The following is a 26558-nucleotide window of genomic DNA, read 5'->3' as shown; positions in this document are numbered from 1 at the left end:
TCGTTCGAGACATTAACTACCAGACATACAGAAATGTGCGTTTTAAAACAATAATTAGTTGGGGAACACGAGACAAAAATATTATATTAAAATTGATGATGAAATAAATTTATCTATCTAATACAAAATATCACTACTTTTTTTTCAATACGTCTAAAGAAAGGTTTCACCTGCTTTTGGACTTTGGCTAATATCCCACTTACCCGTTTGAGGATTTCATTCGATTCAAAATTACGTTTGTGTCAAATTATTATAATCGTCTTATTAATAAACGAGCGGTTCTTACTTTTTTATTCATTAAAAAATCAAAAGTTGTGCGGAACATCAGATGTTCCTTTACAAGTTTACATATTTATTATTACATATATATAAACATATAAATATGATATAAATTATTTGCTTTTCGTAACTATACGAGGACACAAAACGAAATCAACGTAAAAACAAACATTGAAAACTAAGGAAATATACTACCTGCGGTGTTTTGACTATTACTATAATCAGAATAAGTTTCATACTTATCAAACAATAGGAATATGTAACTTGTTCCAACTACCAGAAAAGAAATAATTTTGGATGTCGAACGTATTGCAATTTTCTCATAATTATTCCTCCAAAACGGATGTATATTTTTTCAATTATTTATAATAGGTAATAAAACAGCTGATGGACCATCCAATGATAAATGATCAACTGCGCTTATCAGAAAACGCACAACCGTTTTTTATCGGCGTCAGGAAACAAATGTTATACCCCTCGTGTCTACATCGTGGAAAGTATTGCTGTTTGGCGATAGTATAATGCGGTCTAATACTTTATCTTAACTAAACATTGTAACCTCATAGTTTATTAATAAGACATTATACACGATTATTTTATAAATATATATGCGATTGTGCAATATTCAAACGATTTGGACCGTCCAGTAATACGATCAAGACTAAAATTCGTTAATATCCATTCGATAATGATGACATTTTGAGACTATTAAACGATGTATTTAATTTTATAATCAGTAGATGTTTTAATAAAACATATCATATGTAACGGGATATTAATGTCATTTACATAAAATCAAATCGACATTTGTTTAGGAGATATTTAGCTGAGATTTTGTTTGTGTTAATATATTTTTTGCCTCTACGATTAAACACATATATTTCACATAAAATGAGGAACTGATTTCGCAACGTGTTTCTTTACTCCATCACTGTTTGTAATATTTAACCATTGACTCGGGTTTAGATTTGTCTATTTTGACATGTTTTTCGATTAAAAGGTACATTGAAAATATATTTTTATGATAATTGTGATGATGTTCGGTAAGCAGCAGTTATGCCAGGGATAGAATGAATGTGTTTGGTACTATAAGGTATAGTGGTATGGAAGAAATCCAAATAGTTTAATGTCTTCATACATAAGTCAGGGATGTACAAACTAAATATGTATGCGTTTCTATGTTGAGCTTCAATCTAAGTAAGGTTGGTATTTCTATAACGCGAGTGCACATCAGGCGTCAGGAGTGAAGATTCACAGGTGACACATTGGAAATTCTTCACTCATGATGTTCAACGTTTAAGCATTGTGTGTGACCAGTGTTAAGGTTTTAAAGGATAGAATAATTAATTAGGATAGGGGTTTTGCGGTATTGTGAATGAAGATGCGGGTAAGTGTGCGTGGGGAGGGTCAGTGAGGGCTCACTCCTTGAGCTTGTGCCAGTCGGCGATCTGCCGGCGCGGCGCGGCCTGCACCTCGCGCCAGTGGTGTCGCGCGCTGCCCGCGCCCTCCGCGCCGAGCTCCAGCCGACCGATCACCTGCACAGGTAACAAACGCACTTTGAAACAACTTATATTAACCAAATTCTGCACAAAAAGTGATCGTCACTCTGCCGAACATTCAGCGCAAATACCGTAATAAAGTATTTGTGTATCGGAAGTCTAAGTCTTGCATACTGTGAGAACTTTTTTTAAAGTATAGTTACATTTATTTCGTTCAAGAGTATTTATCTATATGAATCAAACCACCATGAAATGGTCTACTATTAGTTCTTTAATATTAACCTAAAATTGACATCTATGATTATAAATACCTCGTTCTTGGTAACGCGGTCCCAGTCGAGGACGAGCAGCTCGAGGGAGACATGGTCGAGCGTGGCGTTGGGAGCTGCCGGCACTTCGAACACGAACGACTCGTTGAATACTGGATTCAACGTACGCTTCTTCACGTGCGTCTTCTTCTTGGCGATACGCTGTCCGTTATACAGCAGGTACATCTTGACATATCTATTGAAATAAGATTCAAATGTAAGAAAATATTTTAAGACACTAAGTTGTCGTCTACGGTCACCTCTCGTCACCCTTAGATATTGACAACGACCTTACGGAAAGACATATATATTTTTAATCAAAATATTGAGATGTTGTCTCTCGCTCTTCAAAATCTTTATAATAACAAAACAATGCATTGTTGTTCGACAGTAAAAAAAGTCTGTGAGTGAGTAATATGACGTCAGAAGTCGGTTTATCGTCTCGTTGGACTATGGCCTCCTCTTCTTTAGAGAAGCTTGTAGCTTACACCACGCTGCTATAAAGCAGATTTATTGATATACATGGGCCATAACTTTATATGACACAGTTCCTCATGGTACTTTCCTTCACCACCAATATTTAACAAGTTAATTGATAATGTTAAGAAGCCTTTGAACTCTACAATGCGAATTAAAGCACTTACGGATCAGCAAGTCCAGTGACGTCCATCTTGGGCAAATTGCGGGCCTTTAGCAGCACGACAGTTAGGCGTGCGGCGGCGGGCTGCCAGCACAGAGACACCAGCACCTCCCCGCGACCCACGCTACGCATCTGCACACAGGGATAGTAAATACTTACAAATTATCCTTATAAAAATATACATACACGTACAAACGACAGGCGCACTTCACATAGAGCCATTTTTCAAAGTGAAATACCATTGAACTACAATATCTTAATAGCAACTGATTCACACTGCATATTGTAACCCGGAAGAAACAGCACAGTGTTTTTCTTTAGGTATCGTCAACCTATACCTTAAAAGCCAGGAGTAAAAATAGAGTACTAATTGTAGCCCTGGTGGTTATTTTTCTTTTTCTATTATATTCAATATCAGTAAAGAATGTGTTAAGTACCTTCAAGCTTCGTGGTTGTATCTCACGGCAGAGGGCGGTAGCTTCTCCGCTGTGCAGCTGAAGAGTGGACAGAGGCGACACCACTTCGCCGATTATCTCATCGCGGGAGTATCTGCAAACGGTAATCATTAATATAATTTGATAATAATTTGATGATATTATACTACCCTTAAATTATTATCAATTGTATAATTGATTCACTTATCTATAAAAAGGGAATTTAAAAATTACTGAGTTATTGTATTACGGATAATTCTATTATAAACTATTGTAGTGTGAGGATCAATTGCAATTTACGATTTACGGAATTTTAAATTTAGAATTAGAATGTTTTTGTTTACCAACAAAACGTTGTAACATCTTAGTTTTCTTAATCACTAGTTATATTTGTTTTGTTTTAATTATAATAATATGGGTAAACATGGCGATTCTTTATAACTTTGTTTTATATTTATCATGGAGCTAACCAATTCTTACATACATATATAAACATAACTAATATAACATCAAAATTTAGGAACTACTAAACTCGCTGGTACTGTTATAATTTGAAATTTTACCACAGATTAACAAGATTTCTGACATTACCTGTCAAAGCTCAAAACAACGAAATGTAGAGTGATCGCAGCGAGCTGGTGGGGAGCGATGCCGTAGAAAGTGAAGTCTTCATCGTACACCGGGCAACGGGTCTTCCGTACAACTCTACAACACGAAATTAACAAGTAATAATTATTCGAAGATTATAAAAACTGAAAATAGTGAAAGTTATTTTTTTTTTACTTAAATACAATTTAACAGAATTCATTTGTAGGATCATCATTCTGGCAACAACTCTGGTAATGTTATTTTGTGTTATCATAACATATCTCAACATAGGAGCGCAATGTGCAAATTATATATTGCAAATGATATATTTGTATTAATTATGTATTATATTTGTTAAGCCTTTTTAATATTTTTATTTATAACAATTTTTCACATATATTTCCTTTGAAGGCTTATTAGTAATATGAATTGCTAAAAAATGTTTTTCAATCATAATTAATTTAAATAAAGTTAAACAATTGTCACATAATTTCTACCTTGTCTTCACTTTGTGTTGTTTGTCCGGCAGAAGCTGGAGCTTGACATAGGGGTCTGGTCCAGCGGGCTCGCGACCAGGCAAACCCTGGCAGGAGACGACCGAAACAACAAGAGCGCTCTTCTCATTTTCATATCTGTGAAAGAGATTGTATTATTTAATATTTACATAACCAACTATTATATTAGACGGAACATATTATAAAAGACGGCCAGGTGTTCACCAATTCAGATAATATCGATAGTTGGAGTATGTGTATGTATAAATTCAAGACGTGCCTGTACTTTAAACGGCTGAAGCGCTCTTCGAACTAAAATATAAGTATTGATTTTTAGCGGTATTAATACCAAGTCGGGCTTCCACAGTGTGAAGTTATTTTTTTAATTCGTGTAAATGTTAAGCGTTAATATAACTACATACTACAATAAGTAAAAACCACTCCTTACGTGTGCCGTCAAGTATGGAATCTAAAATGTAATTTTATACCCTGTGTCACATTACACAGATCACATTTGACAGCATTACAGACTATTGTTGTTTGGTATGAAAAACCAATTCACAAACAAAAATAAAAAAAAAAAAAAAAATATTGGACAACATCACATACATTACTCTGATCCCAATGTAAGTAGCTAATGCACTTGTGTTATGGAAAATCAGAAGTAACGACGGTACCACAAACACTCAGACCCAAGACAACATAGAAAACTAATAAACTTTTTCTACATCGACTCGGCCAGGAATCGAATCCGGGACCTCGGAGTAGCGTACCCATGAAAACCGGTGTAAACTACTCGACAACGGAGGTGGTCAATATATATTTCTAGAGTCTCACGTCTCAGGACTCCCGGGCAAGATAATTAAATCTAAGTAAAAAAAAGTGAGGTCGTATATTAAAAATTATATTAAAATTAATAACAGACTAAACTCTGCATCATTTTAATATTAAATCGGCCGGACGAAACATAAAATTGTGTTATTAAGCTGACATGTTTTATAAATTAATATCAAAGCACCCCGCCGCTTTTCAGTATCAAATCTTTAATATAGATTGTTCTATATTAGCGACATTCTTTTTGTCTGGCACAGATACAATTTTATAAAAAAAAATTACAATACGTTTATATAATATAATTCTGTATTAGTAGATAAGCCGAATGCTTTAATAAAAGTCTAGTCAGTTCTTTAGTGTTACATAATGTCGGATAAATAGTAAACACGTTACGACTTTACGGCCGAGCAGCCGACCGTCACAGCTGTAAAACCGCACGTCTTTATTATACGACCGTTCCGATACGATATTAACTCAATAATTAAAAAAAACGCAGTCAAGATTTGTATATATTTAATAATAAATAATGATAAGAGTGAAGGCAAGGTTAACCCTCTATAGCTTTAGTTTAGGCACTCGTCCTTCTTATCTAACATCTAATTGTATAATATGAAGTTCAACCTTCAAACCAGGGTTGTACGAGATAATAATAATAAAAAATACTTCTTATTTAAATTTTGCTTTATGTCTATTACATATTGTAATATTTAACCGTTTACAATTCATTTAGAAAACTACGACTATGAATAAAAAGATCGTATATTACACTAATATTTATTCATAGGTACAGGTACGATATTTGTAATTCGAACGAATGTGGATGGCGAAATTGAAAATATGGAATGGCAAAAAAAAACTAAAATTAGTTTTGAAATTGACGCAACTAAAACAAAATCATACGATTTATATAAAAAAAATAATCACAAACCGAATACATTGATTACGACAATAATTTATGGAAACTCGATGTTGTCGCTAGTAATTATTTGTAACAGAATATGCAGTTAACTGCGAGAAATCCGATCTCCATTTCATCATAGGTCATCATAGGACATAATCGATGGTTAATCTGAAGTTACAATTCAGATTAACCATTAATTAAGATTCACGTCATTCAGATACTTACCACGAAGCTATCTCAGACTATACAATAAAAAACTTGATATGTTAGATAATTTAGATATAATTAAAAAGTATAATAATACATTTACATTAAAGAATATTTGATCCTGAAGGGACGGAGATAGAGATAAATACAAGTGCAAGAAAAATAGCGAATAAAACATATTCAACAATATATATTATCTATAAACAACATTGTGTACAACAGACAAACACAATTAGTGATGAGGAGAATAATTATTGATAAATCTGTTAGCTATCCCCCCTCGAGGGGATGGAGGTGGCGTGGAGGTGGTGTGGAATAGCCTGTGGTTAATACAAAGCTAGTACACACGTTATCGATTTTGTGGTTACACACTGTACGGCTATAGCAAATGTCGTCAGCGTATTTGCTGACGGAATTATTGATGTAGGTATAGAAATTTCTTCTGACTATTATATTTGCACGGATATCAGGCATTAGGATAAACATTCTGAAAAGCAGTTTCAATGTTTAGAGAGTTTTATTAGATCAAAAGTATTGTGATGATTTGTATATTTTTAAATTGTTCTAATAATGTCCACAGAATGTAACTGATTCACAGATTTTATCACTAGACACATGACCATAGTATAAATATAATAGAATGATATAATATACATTTTTAAATAAGTATAAGTTCGATTATAAGTCAATTACGTAAATATATTACGCCTAGGTATATGATAACGGTATAAAGGTCTCATTTTATTACGATTGAAATAAATTATATTTTATTAAATATGAATAACTATCGGCATAATCACATTACTAATAACATTAGCATAATTATTAAAAATAAATATGATGTTATGTCACTTGCGTAATAAAGACTTACAAATTGAGATCTTTGCTTTAAAAAAATAAATATTCAACAATTCTTAAATTAATGGATTTTAGTTGTGCCAAATGGGCACGGATTACATTTTCAGCAATGTCACGCAGAATAAAGAAAACGTATACTTTGCAATTTATTTGATCATTCATTACGTCAGTTTACGAATACGAGTTTAACTGACATACTATCATCATAGAATTAAGAATAGAGACATTAAAAAATACAAATTACAGATTATATCTGTTAAGTTTATTTTATTAAAAAATAATTAAAAGGTGGTGACGTTAATCATATTCCTGCCGGTAAATCCTAAAAACTTATTTGTGATGTAAACAAAGTCCGGAAATTAAATTCATAAAATCGAATTCTTAAAAACGGTTTAAAAATGTCAGTGTGTTTAAAATTCTGTAGCAAAAGTGCACATGTCCAAAGAAACGCGACGTCGTAAGAGGGCATGAATGTTTCATGCAATGTACTAGACACAGCTAGACGGGGACTCTCATTAAATATTTCTTAACTCAACTTACAGAGCCTGTTATTACCTCCCCCTTTCCTATCAAACATGACTGACTGCTGAATACATCTCTGTATGTATAGTGTATGTATAATGATAAATATATGTATATATGTGGGTGTAAATTTCAAAGATAGAAATGGCTCTTAAAAAGAATTGCGAACAGACTAAAATGTACGTCTTTGAAATAAAATGTGACTTTGAGATATTTTGACTAAATGACTGTACGTTCATATCATTAATGGAAAATACTCCATGGAGGCTAAAGATATACATATGTATCAGAATTTCTTTCGACTCATGAAGAACATGAATTCAATTTTAACATAATTAAGGTATTGATGCTTGTCCGGATTTGAACCAAAACCTCAAGTTAAAAATCTCATATTTAAACCACCACGGCTAATAAAATTCAGTTTCAATAATATATCGTCTAATTAATTGAAGTTACCCATTACATAATGTTCTCTATAATGTGACGTAATCAGTTCTATTGTAGCGATCTAAAATTGCCTTGTAAGAGTTATTATTAATTTAATTGCTTTTCTAAGTTCGAAGTATAGAAATGGTTTCTAAGAAGAATTGCGAACAGACTAAAATAAACGCTATTCCTAATAATACCTCATCTACGCCCACACTATAAATTTTTAAGAAAATCGTGAAATTTACCCTTTTTTTGATTCTGTCTATAAATACATTAACTTTGTTTTTCGTTTGCCTTATTTCTGTATAAAAAGCGACAATTAAAACGCCATTTACTCGTAATTGATATAGAAAAATAATTTGTGTAAAGTTATTACGAAACCGTTCATAACATCCGTTCCGTCTTAGCAAGAAAGAAAATGTAAAGTGCGCTTAGCGCGTAAGTAGGTATATTTTTTATACCTTTTTTTTATTCATTAGTTTATATAATTATATATATGAGAACATATATGAGGAATATGAGTAATATATAAACTGGGTTGAGTCGTAATTTTATTGTGAACATAATCAATCAGTATTAGATCAAAATTTGATAATTTCAATTGCCAAAGTTAAAGTTTAATGCCTACAGTCAGTTATTCGAACACGCATTTTGAAACTGTAACGTCTTTTAAGGTTTTCATTCGAATGCCATGTTGTGAAAGACAGTTTATATTAGGTGTTTTTAAGACCAACAATTTATTGTACCTACGTTGTATTCAGGCACTTCGTATGTCCCTCATATTTATACCTATATATTATAGGTACCTATATTTGGGAGATACATAAATACGGCTTGTAAATAATGTTACAAAAAAGTTTTTTTTACAAAACATCGCATAGTTTACTGACCATTTTGTACACTGCTATTTTTTTAAGAGAAGTATGTGGATAAATTGTTAGAGGCAAAAAACGACTATTTTTTTTAAATATACACAGATGTCGGTATGCAGAGATAAATCAGCGGATAGAACAAGTGGATCTAACTGAAAATCGCGGGTTCAACTTAAACTCCGGGAATCCACCGCTAATATAATATAAGAAATATATAATATGGATACACAAATCTACGATATTAATTTCGTTTATTTGAAGATACCAACAATAAACGTATGGTTTGTTACATGCAAGAAACCACAAGTATAATTTATAGATATATCAATCTACTACCTAATTAAATATTTTAATTGTTGTGCATTGTATTTTGCTATATAAGTACTTTATGGCCTTTTGTTGGATTCGGTAAATTTAAAATCTTGCTAAAAGATTTTTAAAAAGAAATAAAATCTCTTGTTTATGTTTTTAAAATTTAAACATTTACTGTAGTAAATCAATTGAAACAACATTCAACAAAACACGAAACTGTACTAAAATATTTAACACAACGCTTTCGAATTCACCGGAAACAGCTAATAAATAAATCACGGAAAATTCAAGGAACTGTTTGTTATATTTTAACTCTGCATTGAATTTTGTTGAGAATAGTAACTTTATCTACTTACCGCAGTTTGAAGTGCAGGTCGCCAAGCTTTCCATCGTTCGTCTCAGGTTCTATTGGCTTTGGTTTTTCAGTGGCGTTGGCATCAGCGAGCTCCTTGCTCAACGGTGTGGGCTCGGGAGCTGTCGGGGTATGCGGACTGTTGCCACCAGATGGCTACACGAACATACAAATAATATAAATATTTTTGTTATTAATATTTATATGGACCTTTTTATGATAAAGGTAGGCGGACGGGCAAATAGGCCATCTGATGGTAAGTGGCCATGTGGCCATGTGGCCATAGACATCGGCGATAAGGTCGGTGGCGCATGTAAGTAATATTATCTATTCTTACGTGAGCCACCGACTTTGGAAATTAGGATTTTATATCCACTGCACATGTTTTTACACTGGCTCACTCACCCTTCAAACGGAGCACAACAAGACTAAGTATAAGTAAGCTGTTTGGCTTTAGAATATCTGATGAGTGGTGGTGGTGGTACTCGCCCAGACGGACTTGCACTAAGCTTTCGAAATGGTAATTGAAACATAAGATTATTCGTTGTTAACCAATAGATGTATGAATTATTATTAAACACAACTTACTTAAGCTATCGACTTAAACTTAATAATCTTACTGCACTAGAGCTTAAGAGTGTGCATTCAATGCTGCTAAAATAAACCCATGAACTCTATTTATAATAATACTTATAATAGCGTAAAGTTCAGCGTGAAATAAAAGGTCTCGTGGAACAAGCAGAGGGATCAATAATTAATTTTCTTCCCTTTCTAGTATTTAAAACACAGATAATTGTGCTCGATGTCCAAGCTATTCTCGCATTTTTATACACAATCAATTGTGCGAGTTTGAATGTATAAGAATGTAGCTTGAATCTTATATTTTTACGAAAAATGTATCAATCGGGCATTAATTAAATCAGGATTAATTGTAAAACAAAATGTTCTAAAGTGTTAATAAAAACTTGTTAAAATACAATATTTTGTTTTATAAGTGAAATCAATAACAATCCGACCATTACTGGGTTAGTCGGAGGTAGCGGCTGGGGTGGTGACGTAGTCGGCGGTGGTGCAGCGGCAGTCGGCGATGGAGACTTGCGCAGGTAGTGCGTAGCAGATCCCGGGGACCGCACGGCGGTGGCACGACGTGGAGGCTGGAACACTAGCGCCTTGTCCGGGCCTCGTTTTCCACCTAAGTTCATTTTTCATAATAACGAAGAAATAATCTATCTATCTTAATCAATGTGTTGCAAAATATATGTATATATTTTCCAACAAGTTGATTTACATATATAATACAGTACTTGTCATATAGTTGAGGAGGCAATACGGCCTACATATATTATAAGTTTGATTTCAACAATATTTGCCATTTAAATATCATAATAAATTATATTTTCCTGTATTATTTATATTCACTGGACAATTGTTAGATCAATGATCAAAATATTCATCGTTTTCTTTGCAAAAATGTTTTAAAATATATTTACCAAGTTTATGAGCAAGCGTGGAGCGGCGACGGGTAATCCAACAAGCGAAGACGGCCAGTGCCGCCGCCACCAGGGCCGACGCACCAACCACCAACACCCAAAAGGTCGCACTGTGCCATTCACCTCCTAAAGAAAGTAAATCTTAGCACAAGGAAATAATATTGACACAATGGTGAAAATTGTGGGTTTAAGTCCGGGCAACACCGTTGAGTTTTCATGACGTCATATTTTGTTTATTATAATTATTGTCGTGGTCCGTAGTGAAGGAAAACATCGTGAGTAAACCGGTGTCAAATTTCTCTTAAAACTTTGTCACATGTGAAACGATCAATCCGCATTACCTATATAAGCTCCAAACCTTCTGCTTAAAAGGAGAGCAGGCCTTTGTCTTTGAATGGATTTTCATGAAACTTGGATTGATTATAGCTTATGCCCCGAGGACAGATGTAATTGCTATTGAACTAGACCTAAACAAAGGCATTTTCTCGGGCTTTGACATCTTTACTGATTCGGTCAGACGTATATTAATCTTGTTTTTAAGCCCATGATAATTTCATCCTCGAATTAAAAACTATAAATATAAAATATTGGAAATGTTGCATCTTCACGACGCTTTTGGACAGTGCTGAGCACGAGATTAATTATTTGTCAACACAAATTTAGTGTATAAATAACTTATTAGTGCAGATTCACATGTTCCATACACTAGCTTCCGCAACGTAAAATTGTATCAAAATAAACCAGAGGATGTGGCTTAGTCTAAGTTTAACCATTAAAAAGTTTTTGTCACAAAATGGCACAGTTATGCGACCACATAGAGAAACTTTTCATTCATTTTAGGAAGTCACTAGTTATTTTTAGGTTAACTTATGTCTATAGACACTTTAGAAGTAATACACTTATACATCAACAATGCGTCGCCAACAACGGGATCGAGGATTATATGCTTATAGCTCACTCACCCTTCAAAATGGAATACAGCGATAGGAAGCATTACTTTTAGGCGGTGGAATAATTTGGTAAGTAAGTGATATCCGCCCTGTCACAGGGGTCAAGTACCAACCCGTAGGTGAAGAAAAGGAAAGATATTTCATACAAAGAATAAAAAGTGTTTAAAATTTTGAAGTGTTACCAGTCTCTAAGATTTATCGATTCGGTCTGGCTTCAAGTCTCTTGACCTAGTGTAACATGTAGAACCAAATGCAATATGGGCAAATATAGAATATTGAATAATATTCAGTAATATTGGGTCAACACATTCGGGTCAGAATTTTGAAACAAACAGATTTAGGCAGTTGCGGATTATAACGGATGAATTTTTCAACCATTTTTTTACACGTGCCTTGTTCGAAATAATGTTAATTTTTACTTTTTACGAATGTTTTTCAACCTATTTCACTTAGTGTCCTTCACAATATTTAGTTGTAATTTCAAATTTCGATTGTCTCAGTACATTAAAAAAATAACAAACATGATTTCAGTGAATAAAATTATAATAAAAAATGTTTATAATTAGTTGTTGTTTTACAGTATAAACCAGTTACAAATTATCTCCTGGATGTAACTGCGTCCGGAGCGGTAACATTTACTTAAAATTGCATCTTTTTAGAACATCAAATGAATTGATTCATTTTGTATAAATATTTATGTAGTGTTGGCAAAATAATTCGTATTATTTTTAAATATTCTTAATATAAATAAGCATATCCACCCAATTTATATATTTACAGAAGTTCTAGCAACAGTCTGTAATAATCTACCCTTTGGATAAGACGGCTTGCAGTTTATTGTACCACACTGCTCCATTGCGGTTTGGTTAATAAAAATACTTCGTAGTGATTACCTTATTAAAAAACACATTATTACTTGTTTTAAAAGGGAGAATATTATAGAGTCTAATTAAAGTAAAAAGGCTTCGAAAGACATTTATCCGCACAGACAGGTCTTTAAAAGTTGTAAAGAAAACTAAATTTTAGGTCAGAAGTAATTTAGAACAAGCACAAGACATCCTTGTACTAAAAACTCTACTTGCTCTGTTTTACTCGCTAAAATGTTTATTCTAAGCAGCTTAATAAAATGTTCATAAAAACTTGAATTTTTTTATAATAAACTTAATTTAAAATTTATTACGTGTAAATATTTTTTATCTTAAAAATGAATATTATATATAATTATGTAAATAAAAATAAAATAATACTGACTCATCTCGAGATCTCCAAAAAATGAGATTGAGATTTAGCATAGTTATTCCTTTCGCAAAGTAGAGTAAGGATTTTTGGGATATTTAAACTTCAAGAGGAAGAGAGAGACCTCTATGAATTTTAAACATACGAATGAATCACGTTATAAAGCATAAACGAACGAATATATTGTAAATAAACTGCACCTTTGTTTATTAATTATTTAATCTCTAAAGCCTGATAATATCTGTAAGTATATTTGAAGTTTTACGTTTATATAAATGTAGTTTGACTCCACATGCACTCGGCGACATTTGTGACTTTAATCACAAAAGAAAATATGACCTACATTCATAAAATCTGAAGTAAGAAGTCATAGGTGGAAAAATAAAGAAAAAGCATAGCGTTAATTTATTTACGGCAATGTCAAGGTCAGAACTTGGGGGTTTAATTTAATTAATAGTAAAAGCTTAAAATCTTAACATTTTTTTTTTGTAAAAGTGATTTATTTTAAAATGAGATATTACTAGAATTGGAATCATTTTAAATATCCTTCTATATAATTGTGTGACACCGGATACTCTTGAATATTTATTACTTTATATATTAACTTTTACCTATTTTTAATCTTTATATATGTATAAATATATGTAATTATTTTGTATGCTACTGAGCTCCTAAACGGCTGCGACGATTTTGTTGATTTTTTGTTTATGAGTGGTTGGTTTAGACTGGACGCGATAGGTAGCGCCGAGATGTAATTGGTTATTCAGAACGAAATTGAGAAGTGTAGTGTTTTATAAAATACCGAGCCATATTTATAGAGGAACTTTTCGAAAGTAACAGAAACAAAATAAAATGTACGTCAGACACATTTCTTTCTTGGCTAAGAAAGTCGGTAATTCCATAAAAGTTCCGACACAGAACTCCAGTGGAACAACGAAATGTATCGTCTACAAAATTGAACTAAAGCCGGGCTCACCCATCGGGACCTTTATTTATCAAAGAGACACGCGGCCGAATAAAGAAATACTGTTACAAAGTACAATTCTGTAACATGAATGAAATTGAATTCATAATCTGAATAATTGAACTCGAATAGAATTAGGTCGGAACATATTGTGTAGAATTTGTTGAACGACGCAATGTTTAATACAAGGGTACAAACGTAAATATTAATGTGGTCATACTCCCTTATTCCATTTTCAGTGCTCATATTATTACTTGACTTAATACTGTTTAATATATTAATCCATTTGATATTATTACGTTTTAAAGCTTTAATGATTCCTTTTCTACCGCTAATCTTATATTTTTATTTCAATATACAGGGTTATTGGTAATTCGACGTATTCCCGTTAGGAGGTGATAGGGGTGACAATTTGCGATAATTTTAACGCCCATATGCATGATGCAAAAGTGAACCATTGTTGAGTTATCACGTTTTTTAGATTTTTTCAAAATAAGTTAAAATTGCAACTTCAAAAATTTATTAAAAAAAAAGTTTCGATTAAAATCTACTTTTTTCTTCTGATTTATAAAAACGATTAAACACTGGATATTTTTCAATATTTAAACAGTAATTATCGGTCCAAATTTAAAAATGCGAGACGGAAAACGATATTATTTCAATATTTTTTTTATTTTTTTTCCTCAAATATGCCTGAATGTAACTTAGCTACTGAACTGTTCATGTATCTAAATTTAATTTTAAATTTGTATTAAGTAAGTAAGTTAAATAAATAAGTAAGTTTTTTTACATTGGTTATTATTTTAAATCAATTTTGTGGGAATTTTAGAGAGCGACCTTTAGTACGAATTCGGTCATGTTCGAATACGAATTTCCACCAGCGTCCTTTCTGATCATTTTATTTCGGTTACTATGAAATAAATTCCTAGTTTTTATACATTTTCGGAAAGCTAATTAAACGATTATGTTTTTAAAATAATCTGCAGAACAAGTTTCATAAGGATTTTTTTTGTTTTTCAGGCATATTTGAGGGAAAAAAATAAAAAAAATATTGAATAATAATATAATCGAAAATAATATTATTGACTCGTGATTACGTTTGATGACAATCAGTTTTTTGTAATAGTATGCCTTTATGGTACAGTAATTTAAGTTGCCTATAGCCTATTGACTTTATTGAACTGTTAATAGCTTTACCCTCCCTAGACCACCCCCTAATCTAATGACACCCTATGGTGCCGTGGAAATGTTATCGCTCGCATTTATTACGTACACATGTATGGAACGTTACTTTTATATGTGATTATCAGTAGTTTTTTTATCAACTTATTAAACACGTTTGATATTCGTTGTTAGAATAAAGCTATATTGATATCAATAAATGTACTACACTATTATTTGATAAATTATTTTTAAATTAATACTGCCCTTTTCTAAGTTTCGTAGTCGTAGCTGGCTACTCCTAAAATCGTTCAAAAGAATAGCTGGTAGACAATAGAAAGGTATTTTCGTTGTGCAATTAAGTAATATTTAATACTAGTTTATGCCCGTGGCTCCGCTCGCGTTTTAGGGGTTATTTGTCAGGTTGGGTTAACTTTCACACAATATATTTATAAATTATAGCATATGTGTTTTTTTGATGTACAAGCTATATTATTGTAAAGTTTCATTAAATAGCAATTAGTTTTATAACTATTTTATAAAAATGTATGGACATACACACTTTCGTCTTTATAATATAAGTAAGGATTTACTTCCTTATTTAAAAATAAAATAATCATCATATCCATATACATCTTAATCCGTTTTTGGCGTATTGCTACGTAGTTTACGCTCCAGCGCACAAGAAACAGATTGCGTGTAATAAGATTATCATTATTATGTCTTGAGTGAGTCGTGTCAACAATAATTTCTAATCTAATTATATATAAACCAAGTGAAGTGTATTTTTATACGAATAATTTAGATTGACCTTATAGTAAAGGTTATTTGATATTAAAAAGCATTTTTTTAATTCCAAGAACGTATATAAATATATGTGACTCATACTTTTATATACGTAAATATTGCTTTCATGTATTTAAAGTCGTGTACGAAATTGAAACTAAGAACCCTCTTAAGGGCACCCGCCCTAAAGCCAAAATTACTAACTTATATCGTGTCTATATTACGAAACGAACATCTCTTTCAAATTCTCTATCTCTATGTATTATAGTCGTAGCGTAAACTGTGCTTAGAAAGTCGACCAGTGAGGACACTGCTTTTTATTTATAATACGTAATATATATAATCTCTACAAAACACACGGCTAAGAAAAAGAAGCGTGGCGAAAAGGAAGAAAAGCTGAAGCGCCAAAATAGAAGGTTTGGGAAATGAGATTTAGTAATTTGACATTTAATCTCATTTTCTAAAAATACCTTTCTTCCTTTCCACTGGCGATTTTACAACATAATATTTAATTATTATTTCTTGTAAAAGTTCGAAACGATGTCGAGTTCCAACGCCAATTACATAAATTCTTTCCTATGATATCTAAATATTTGGCTATGATTTTTTTTTATCAGCTACTGAAAATCGAAACTGCTGTACAAATATTACATATCCTAAAACTCAGGTTTTACACTAAATAATCAAGATAAAAGCTTCTGTGTTTCTTTCGTCGGTTAATCTCAGGTCTCAGGCCAGGATATTTTGTTTTCCGAACCGATGGTTTAATTTGATAATCAAAAAGTAAATGCTTCTATATTGAACAAAGGAATTTGATTTGATTTGTTTAGACTTCGGAATTCAAGCTAAAAACAAAACAAATATCTTCAATAACAGAATTATATTTAAAACCTCTTTTGTACGAAGAGGAATAATTACCCACGGATGAAGTTTCTTTTTATAAAGGAGCTAAAAAAATTACAAAGAAAACGAACAAATGTCAGTTAATTAAGATTAGGTACTTAATAAAACGTGGAATATAAAAATAATTAAAAGCTAGAATAAATTATTTTTGACTTGTAATTTAATGTTGTTCAAATCAAATTTATCAAATAAACTGATCTAGATAAAACATTCACGGCAAACTTTATAAATTAATACATTTTTAAATTTACAGTAGGTACATTCACTTTACAAAATTAAAATATATTTTACTAAGTAGGCTCTTATGAGCGCTTTTAAATCATTTTACAAGATTAATTAAACCTAAAACTGCCGCCGCATTTGAATGAGGTTCTACGAACGGGAAAGACACTCAGTAGGTACTTTTATATACAGACAGGTTTTCACCTGCCACTTTGGCCACGTGGGGAGGTCTATATCCTCTTCTGTAGCTCTGACGTTTATGCAAAATTTCTTGATTTTCATTTGAAGAGTTAATGTGAAAGCGTAACGAAGATACTGACTTTCGCATTTATAATATTAATTAGATTTATTATAAATGAGCTACTTTAAATAATTGAATTATTAAAGCCTTTTATTTATTGTATTTATTTAAGAACATAACATATGTAGATATTTTTACGAACTAGCTGCTCCGAGTTACGTTACTCGCGTTAAACTTATTGCTCCATCCTCATATTATATTACATAACATCACGCTTCCCCACGCACCACCTAAACCTCTTAAACCTCTCTGAATAAATAATGTTTCTAACGAAAAAAAAATCAATTTTTTTAATTGACCTTGTATATCCTGATAAGCGCGATCAGACATATAATCTCTTTAGGATTATATGCTAATGTAGATAAGAACGAAAAAAAAAAATAGAATTGGTGAAAGTAAAATATACACACACGGACGGCAAATAAAACTTCATAGGAACCCTCTAGATGATAGCCCCTTACGTCCTTAAATAACGTCAGCCAAGTACAAACTGTAAACAGCACATTAATTAATTAAGCCACCATATCTATGTATATATTTGAATTCATAAAAACTTACGTGTAGTGGGTACTTTAAACTGTTTTCTTTTAGTATAATCCATGTCTCTTAGATAAATTATATTTTTGTATTTGATTTATACAATCCCAAATGTATATCTAAATATAAAACGATCTTTTAGTTCATTTAACTCTCTATAAGAAATAAACACTCTTTTTTTTAAGCAGTATATAGGTAAGTCAAACTAAATATCTTTGTATATATAACACCCCTGAATGTATGAAACGATCATTGTACATTGTAACGTAGAAATGTATGTTTATCTTTATAAGAAATAATCTCTCTATGAATAAATGTTTTACCAGTATCTAGTCTCAAGGCGACCTCCGTCAACTTCACTGTCAATCTTCTCTCTAAGTAGGGACTCCTAGTAAGTGTTTCATCTTATCAAGATCACTTCGTGGACGTAATTTAATGTATCGTAAAAGTTGACTAGATAGTAGTGTTGAGTTGTATAGAAAATTCAGGAGAATACTTGAGATTATTAAGTATCACAAACTGCATATTTATCAATACCTTTTAATTCATTTTAATTAATTTCGTTAGACAGTACATTGATATATTACAAAACATTTTAAAGAAAACTATTTACTGTAACTATTTAATGTTCTAATGTGAATTTACATAAATAAAATATTTAATTTTAAAAAGAACACGCTATGACCTCTGTGATTGTAAATGTAATTTTTGGCGCTTACGTCTGAGTTAAATAATTAAATATGTAAATATTAAATACGAATCAACATTGTTAAAATAATTACTGTGCAGATCGTCGCCGCTTGAAAATTAGTACAAATAAAACATCAATTATATATAGTCAAAAAAATATTGTTTATTCAAATTTACATAATAATTTTTCATATAAATATATGTATAAATTAAACCATCTTGCATATATAAGCATAAAGTTACAAAAATGTACTAAAAAAGTTAAATAGAATTTTCGAAATTTAAACAAAAGTTGTAAAAACTTTTATCACATAATAGTCCTAGAGTTATATATTTTGTAAGTAAATAGAAATTTACGACAAACAATAAAATCTAATAGAAGCGGGCAGGTAAGGACGTCTGCGGGTAAAAATAAAAATATTGATTACATAGAACCGAGCCATGTGACACGACCTCTACTTTCTTGAAGGATTTATTAATTAAAATATCTCTTTGTAAAAATTTTAATACTGGTAAATTGCGTTGATGTTTTAATTATACGTCTTACGAGATAAGCTTTAATTTAATTCAAATGAGTTTATCATAAATCATTTCATCAACATTTCCACGAAATATGTATGTTAAAATCATACGAGAACACTTTGTTCTTAATGAGAATAATTTTTAAACTGCGTATTCAAAAATAATTTAAAAGTGATTGTTTAGTTTACAAAATCAATAATGATCTCATCTATCAGATCAGAGTTATTTTACACATAAATAAATATAAATATTATATATATTGATGGTTTATATAAAGATAAATTTGATTGTTAAGTTTTACAGAATTTCAACCAAGCCGAGCTGATTTCCTGACGACGTTTCTCTTCACGAAGTAAATTGTAAAAACAAAATAAGTGTAACTGTAAGTTAACACTTACTGGTACTTGAACTCGTTTGAACCCCATCTTAGTTTAAGGTTTTGATGTTCTAACTACTGGACTCGTCTCGGTTACAATCGAAAGAAACATTTTTATTATACTACTAACTAACCTGCGGCTTAATCCACACTTAATTTATAAAACATTATCTACAGCTAATAAATCGTCGCCCCACAATTTACCCCCTCGAGGTGTAAATTCAAAACAGTCTATGTCGTTCCCTGAAACTCCATAACAACACATACAATCATACAATACATACAATATCATCGTTCAGCGATTTAAGCGTGAAGAGATAACAGTGAAAGTTACTCTCATGATATTATACATTTATGATATTCGTATAAAACATATAAAATATTACACGTTCGATAAGTATAGTAAAATATTGTTGTATGTCATAAATAAAACCACAAACAATAGTAACATAACAAAAGAGTAATTCACAAGTCAACTATTGAAAAAGCTATATATACATATATATTAACGGCCACAGATAAAGTGTAAATATATCTAATGTCTTTAAAAAATAAAATTCTCATTATTTTTAACGGTACAGATTAAAAAGAAATATTTTAAGTACCTATCATACTCCATTAGCAATCATAGTATATATATAGCTCGAAGATAAAATGTAAATATATATAATATTATATAAAATTTAAATATAATTTATTTAAAAAGGAACAGATTTAAAAAAATACTATAAGTATGTATCGTACTCCATTAGCAATCATAGTAATGGATAGAAAACGCTCGGGAATAAATCCTTTAATCCTCTTACGTCTGCAAATAAATTAATAGCGAACGATTCATATTACGCAACGTTACTTCATAAGTACTATTTTATTAATAATTAATATATTTTTATTGCATTTTATCGGTTTTTGGTTGAATACTATCGTTCATGCGGAAGGAATGTTACCTGCTAGTTGTTAGATCTTGTGTGCGAGTTGGATAAATGCTTATAAAACAATAATAATTAGTGACGTATTATTATATCGAATTATTCCGAACATCGAAAATAAAATTGTCAAAGAATTAATTCGCAACGCTACTCAATTCCTACTCGCTTCTGCAATGGTTGGCGAAATTCTAAGGTGACGCTTTAATTTTAAATAATAATTATTTGAGTTGTGGAGTGTACAATTAAACCGAATTTTAAATATTTACTTTTCATAATTTTTAAACTTTATAATCATCCGAAATTTGTTAATTATTGTTATGTTATTTGTTAGTTAATTGACACATTGATAATAAAGAAGGTTAAAAATAAAACACAAATGAGTTTCACACGTGCTTGACGTGACTATAAATAATAGCATAAGGGTGAGGGATAAATCAAGGTTACTTTGTATGTGCCACACACATCCCCCACGTGTGTCCATAAACCCGTAGTAGAACAGCAACTCCAAACCTTGTCACTAAAAGAGAGGGGCCTTTACTTTAATCAATTTTAATATCATCATACAATTGTATGAAATTCTTAGACAACATTTGTTGTCTAATGAAATAACTTTACGACAAAGTAAAATTAGTTCGATACACTTTAGTGTGCGGGCAGCACTAATTCATGCGGAGATATTTAAAAATAACTTAATCTACCTATATATAATATTATTATTTTCTTAACACAATTTCTATATTATTTATTTATAGCTTTATTATACAAACAAACTTTGTTTTGTATAATTAGTAAGATAAATGACGTACATACGCGTATACAATTCTAACCTCTACGGTTCTACGCCGTAGCTCATTGGAATTGAAACTCAATTAAAATATTAAATAATTATATACATTCCTCCTTCTTTTATTTTAATAGAAGAATAAGAAGAATCCCAGCAGTGGGGTGATAACATACTGAGATGTAAAAAGAAAACAATTTTATTTCCATTTGAAATAACTCCAAAACGTTGATCGTTTTGAAGTTATTTCTTTAGTCGATAGAATTACCGAGAATCGATTTTATGTAATCGTATAAGTATTCCGTTTAAGCCTGTTGCCGTGTGGTGTGCACTCAACCTTGTATGAAAATTAATGAGAAAGCCGGATAATATGCAATGCGCCGACGTACCGATCAGTTCGCCGAAACCCGCTCTCCATGTATTGATTGTCTTTGAAGAGACGTTCTAGGAGCACTATCAATTTGGTACATAAAATAGGTTCATTATTTGAAGTCTTAATTTCAGTGCTTATTATATTCTTAAAAATATTTTACATAATACAGTTTTAAAGAAGAGTTTATCTCTGTATGAGATTTCTCCCAGCCACCGTAGAGTGAGTAATGACTTTGCAATACATTCGGAATAGTTAAAGCATTCAGTTATTATTATATGTATATTAATAATTTACGAACGTAACTTCGGCCGCGAGTCAGGAGTGGTGTCAAAGTGAAAAAGCAATAAAGTGTTTAAGTTAATAGAATCTAGTGCAAGTTTAACACCAATTATATTCTACACAAACAGCTTGCTTGATTGCTGAGTTTCTCTTTATAATAGTAAGACTTTATAAAAGTTATTTACAAAGTCATGAAAAAAGTTGCTAATGAATATAAATAATTTACAATTGTTAAAATTACGACGAAATATTCAAACAAAGGGTTCGTTTCTGCGTACCTCGTCAAGCTTATCTAAGCAGTTGGCCACTATCATTTTATCTTCCAACATTTTTCAAACAGTTCTTTTTAAAAGGACTGCTTGAATCGTCGCCCGAAAAAATGGAATCGATATTCCTCGGAGTAATACTACATCTACCTGGGATTCAATGCGGGTGTGTGTTGTACATAAATTATTTTATTAATAAGTTAGAAATATTATTAATATTACGTATGAAGCCTGAACATTGAAGGTTGTTTAAAAAAAGAACAAAAATATTCGTTAATAAAGAGTCTTCAATCTTCCAAACTTGCCTATAAAATATTATAATTATATTAGTTCTCATCTGTACTTACTGTGTATAAAATATATAAATATATATTTTAATTTAATATACATAGTTTACTTTGAAGCTTTTTCTATTTATACCACCCGACATAGAAAATAAAACGGTACGATAGAAAATTAAATAAAACGTACATACCATATATGGATGTATGTATATACATACATTGGATGCGTTTAAGGGAACTCGTGAAACCGACCTAATATTCTACATACATAAAAATTAAAATATTTTACTGGCTTCCATGGGTTAATTATAGTTCCACATAGTATAGTTTTTTTATATGTAATAGTTCTGACATAAATCAACGTTTATGCAAATTAACGTTTATGGATTTACTCAATATCAATTTAATAAATATTCTTAAGGAAATTAAAGAAAACATATATGTGAGCATGACATGAAATACTCTGTCTATTCCCTGTCAACACTACCAACTCTATGCAATCTCATAATCCGACGGGACGACCAATCCGACAATCCGGGAAGGTTTCGGGCCCGGCCTGGGTTTGAACCTCAGAGATCTGCGACCGTATAGGCTAGCGTAAGACTAGAGGAAATGAGGCTGCCAAATAAAGAATATAACAAGGACAAATCAAAGATACTTAAAGAAAAACATCTAAAAAAGGTAAAAAAAACTATAACTTATCCATATGTGGTTGAAATATTTACAAAACCTACATTTCAAAACGGCCAGTCAGCATCCCTCGAACGCCCAGACTGACCTCTGACTAAGGTTAAATGTCACACTTGTAAGGTTATACGTATATAATATATAACATCCCTAAGTGAATACAATCGGATTTATTCTCTACAGAATTCATTGTGTATTTTTGCCCAAATCCTGAAAGATGTTTAAAATCCACTTGTGTGAATGATTCAATAGATTAGTCGTTTAACTTAAACATAAGTTTGAGGTAAATATTTAATACCGCGCCACCATTTATATTGAGGCTTTTTTTATAGGTGCGTGAAACGTAACTACTATTATTATTGTGGCGCTTGTGGCTGTTTTGACTATTTAATTATTCAATTATATTTTTGTAAATTTAAAATTAGGTTGTTTGTCAAAAATTTCGAAACTGGGTGGCCTTCGGTTTTTTAAAATAACACTATAGGAGTAAGACCGACTAGAACATACAGTCAGATTTGTGTCAATTTTACGCGTTATATTATAATTTTTTATTTAAAAAAACCTGCCTCGTTGTAGGTGGTTGCTCAATACTATTACCATAATATATATCTATAAACAAACATTTATTTTATTATTCTACAACTCAACTAATTTATAATTTTATTTTATAATTTTAGAAAAATAATTCTTCTTCAGTTACTCTTGCCGGTTCGCCTACGACCTGAGGTTTGCTATCGAATCGGGATTTCTGATAATAGGATAAGAAAATAATTCTATGTTAAGTATAAAAAAGAAGAGATAACAAACAACAAAGCGATACCCAAGGCGGTTTGGCGTCGGGCAAGTGGTTGTAAAAATCTGTCTAAACCTCATTTTTAAACGTTGTAAAATACTTTACGCCGATCCTAAATATATGGGATACTGATAAACTAATGATGATGTCTTAATTCTTTACTATCAATTGCCAACAGTTAATCTTACGTGTGAAAACTACTAATATCTTGTTGACTTTTACTTCTGTACAAATAAATAAAGCTGATCTTTATAAAAACTAGATAAAAATACTTTTCTTAAGTCTGATACGATTTGCGTGCTACCTATTGTACGTTAATGGGATTACGAAAAAATACTTCACGCACGTGCCCACAACAACAGCACTGTGCTTCCATACAAACGGATGGACGATACGCGAACGTATAGTACGAACAAAAAGAAACATTCATTGTATACATAAAATACCCCACTGGGAGATCGGTAGCATAGGAGTGTCTAAATAATACTATCTAAAGTAGTAAACATCAAAAAATTTCGTATTTTTTTAAGGCTTGGATATTAAAATAAATTTAATAAATATTGTCTCATCTATAATTGTAAAGGGACCTACTGATACTAGATTCATTTAATAACCCAATCGAAAACGTTCTTTTGATAATTTTAATATTACATAGTATTGTATAAAACAATATTAAAAGTAGATATACAACATAGTCACGCGTCACGCTTAAATATCGGACGGTGTGAAGGTAATAGGTAAATGATTAGTTTTTCTTCTTTTATATTATTTTGTAAATTAATATTTTAAAAGATCACATTTTGTTATTTATAGTTTTTTTTAATTAATCATATAATATATAATTTGAAACTATCCGTCACGCGCTCGTATGACTCACGAGCGTGTTAACGGAGGTCATAGAAATATTATCGATTTTGTTGCAGCCATTATTCATAACGAACCAACGGCTTGAAAACATTTCAATTTTTGACGATTACATTTGGCGCAGCGTTCTCGACTTCACTTGATTCCAATCTTTTCACGTTAAGAGACTCAACCAACATCTACACATGTACATATATAAATAGTATCTTATGTATTACTGATAAGCAAAAATCATTCCAGTTGATGCAACTTTATTTTCAATTTCCCTAAAACCTTTAAAATGGCAACGAGTTATTACTATGTATAATATAAATGATTATACTATATTATAAACTATATTCGACGGGAGTAAATTATAGGGACCTTTCTTATATGGTCACTTCTCTCATCTCATACAATATATCTTATTTCTAGACACATATTTCATAATAGTATATGTAAATGTATTAAATTATTACACTAGGTGACACTTTTAGCTATATCGAGTTTGTTTGAAATGACGCACTGAAAAATAAACAAGCTGACAAAATTAATAAGGGGCATAATATTCGTGCTTAACAAATCCATAATGCATGTATCGATTAAAAATATATGAACAGATACGGTTGTTTTCAACATATATATATATGTATGTAATAAAATATAAATCAATACCCGTTATATAACTGTAAGAAATTACAGCGAACGACAATGTATTTAATGTGAAGGCTTTTTATCATAACTGTTGTTAACACTTATTTCAAGAGCTGTAATTGATCTGATTGTGATGGACAATTGAAATTATCTTATTGATAAGCCATCACTTTCAACCGTCATAGATATATATCATGATATTCGTATATGATTATACGCGATTACAAACATATGATTATAATAATTACAAAAAACGTTTAATTTGAACCTCAAAACATCTTTAATAAAAATAGTTATATAAAGTGAAAATCTTATATAGATAAATCCGATAGAAATGGACTAAACCGACGTTCTTTGTAATGACGCAGATTGAACACCCACATAATATAGGATATCATTCTATCGAGATGGAGAATGATGAGATACGTCATCGATCTAGGTTTTCTTGAAATTTAACTTATATTAAAGCATATATAATTGAACTTAGTGAATGATTTAAACTTAAACATAAATTCAATATCGTGACTCATAGCAATTTCGTATAGAAATTAGTTTCTCACTTAATTAATTTTCATTGTTAAACACCTTTTAGAACAGTCATATTGTTCCGTAAGCGAAATAATATCAATTGCGCATCATCAAGAATATCCATATTATTCAGATATTTTCATCATACTTCGAGAAATGTTGCCATAAAATTAAATGGTATAATTAATAATTTTGTATTTCATCTTAATTGTATGTTTTTATGTTGTAAAAAATAAATTACTTCAATATCACTTACCGGAGTCGATGGGTGAAATATCAGGTCCGTCGTGGGGTGTCAGAATATTCATCGTGAGTGCTTTTTGAAGGACGTTAGTTGATACCGACACCTTGTAGCTTTAGATACAACGAGAACTCAAGAAACCGTGTATTTTAATATTAACACGCAAAAATATGTTTAACCCAACAGGCTGTTGTCTGTACTGCACTATCGATTATATTTGGAGGGTAGTCGCG

At 31.2% G+C, this 26558-nt stretch overlaps 1 protein-coding gene across 3 annotated transcripts; it reads right to left on the bottom strand.

Moving 5' to 3' along the window:
- Positions 1–823: 823 nt before the first annotated feature.
- On the bottom strand, positions 824–26558 carry LOC113398774 (synaptotagmin-4). 3 transcript variants are annotated; one of them, XM_064216947.1, is made up of 10 exons: positions 26341–26558; positions 11020–11142; positions 10546–10721; positions 9534–9685; positions 4246–4380; positions 3752–3865; positions 3164–3275; positions 2731–2858; positions 2090–2282; positions 824–1814 (listed from the first exon to the last, which is right to left on the bottom strand). In XM_064216947.1, the coding sequence occupies exons 1-10, from the start codon at positions 26390–26392 to the stop codon at positions 1698–1700; spliced, it is 1302 nt and encodes a 433-aa protein (XP_064073017.1). In that variant the 5' UTR covers positions 26393–26558; the 3' UTR covers positions 824–1697. The 3 variants fall into 3 exon arrangements, with proteins under 3 accessions (XP_064073017.1, XP_026493448.1, XP_026493449.1); XM_026637663.2 differs by having other exon boundaries at positions 11020–11145; positions 26341–26557; XM_026637664.2 differs by having other exon boundaries at positions 10552–10721; positions 11020–11145; positions 26341–26557.

This window comes from Vanessa tameamea, chromosome 14 (genome assembly GCF_037043105.1).
Source record: "Vanessa tameamea isolate UH-Manoa-2023 chromosome 14, ilVanTame1 primary haplotype, whole genome shotgun sequence".
Classification (NCBI taxonomy): domain Eukaryota; kingdom Metazoa; phylum Arthropoda; class Insecta; order Lepidoptera; family Nymphalidae; genus Vanessa; species Vanessa tameamea.
The sequence above is the reverse complement of the archived record's forward strand: the minus strand, read 5'-3'. Positions and strand labels throughout refer to the sequence as shown.

Excerpts from the sequence above, each read along its gene's own strand:
- LOC113398774 (XM_026637663.2), bottom strand. The coding sequence starts at position 26,392 with ATGAATATTCTGACACCCCACGACGGACCTGATATTTCACCCATCGAC. Across the intron at positions 3,276-3,751 it reads GTTGTTTTGAGCTTTGACAG|ATACTCCCGCGATGAGATAA; the intron begins GTAATGTCAGAA and ends TACCGTTTGCAG. Across the intron at positions 1,815-2,089 it reads ACCGCGTTACCAAGAACGAG|GTGATCGGTCGGCTGGAGCT; the intron begins GTATTTATAATC and ends TTACCTGTGCAG.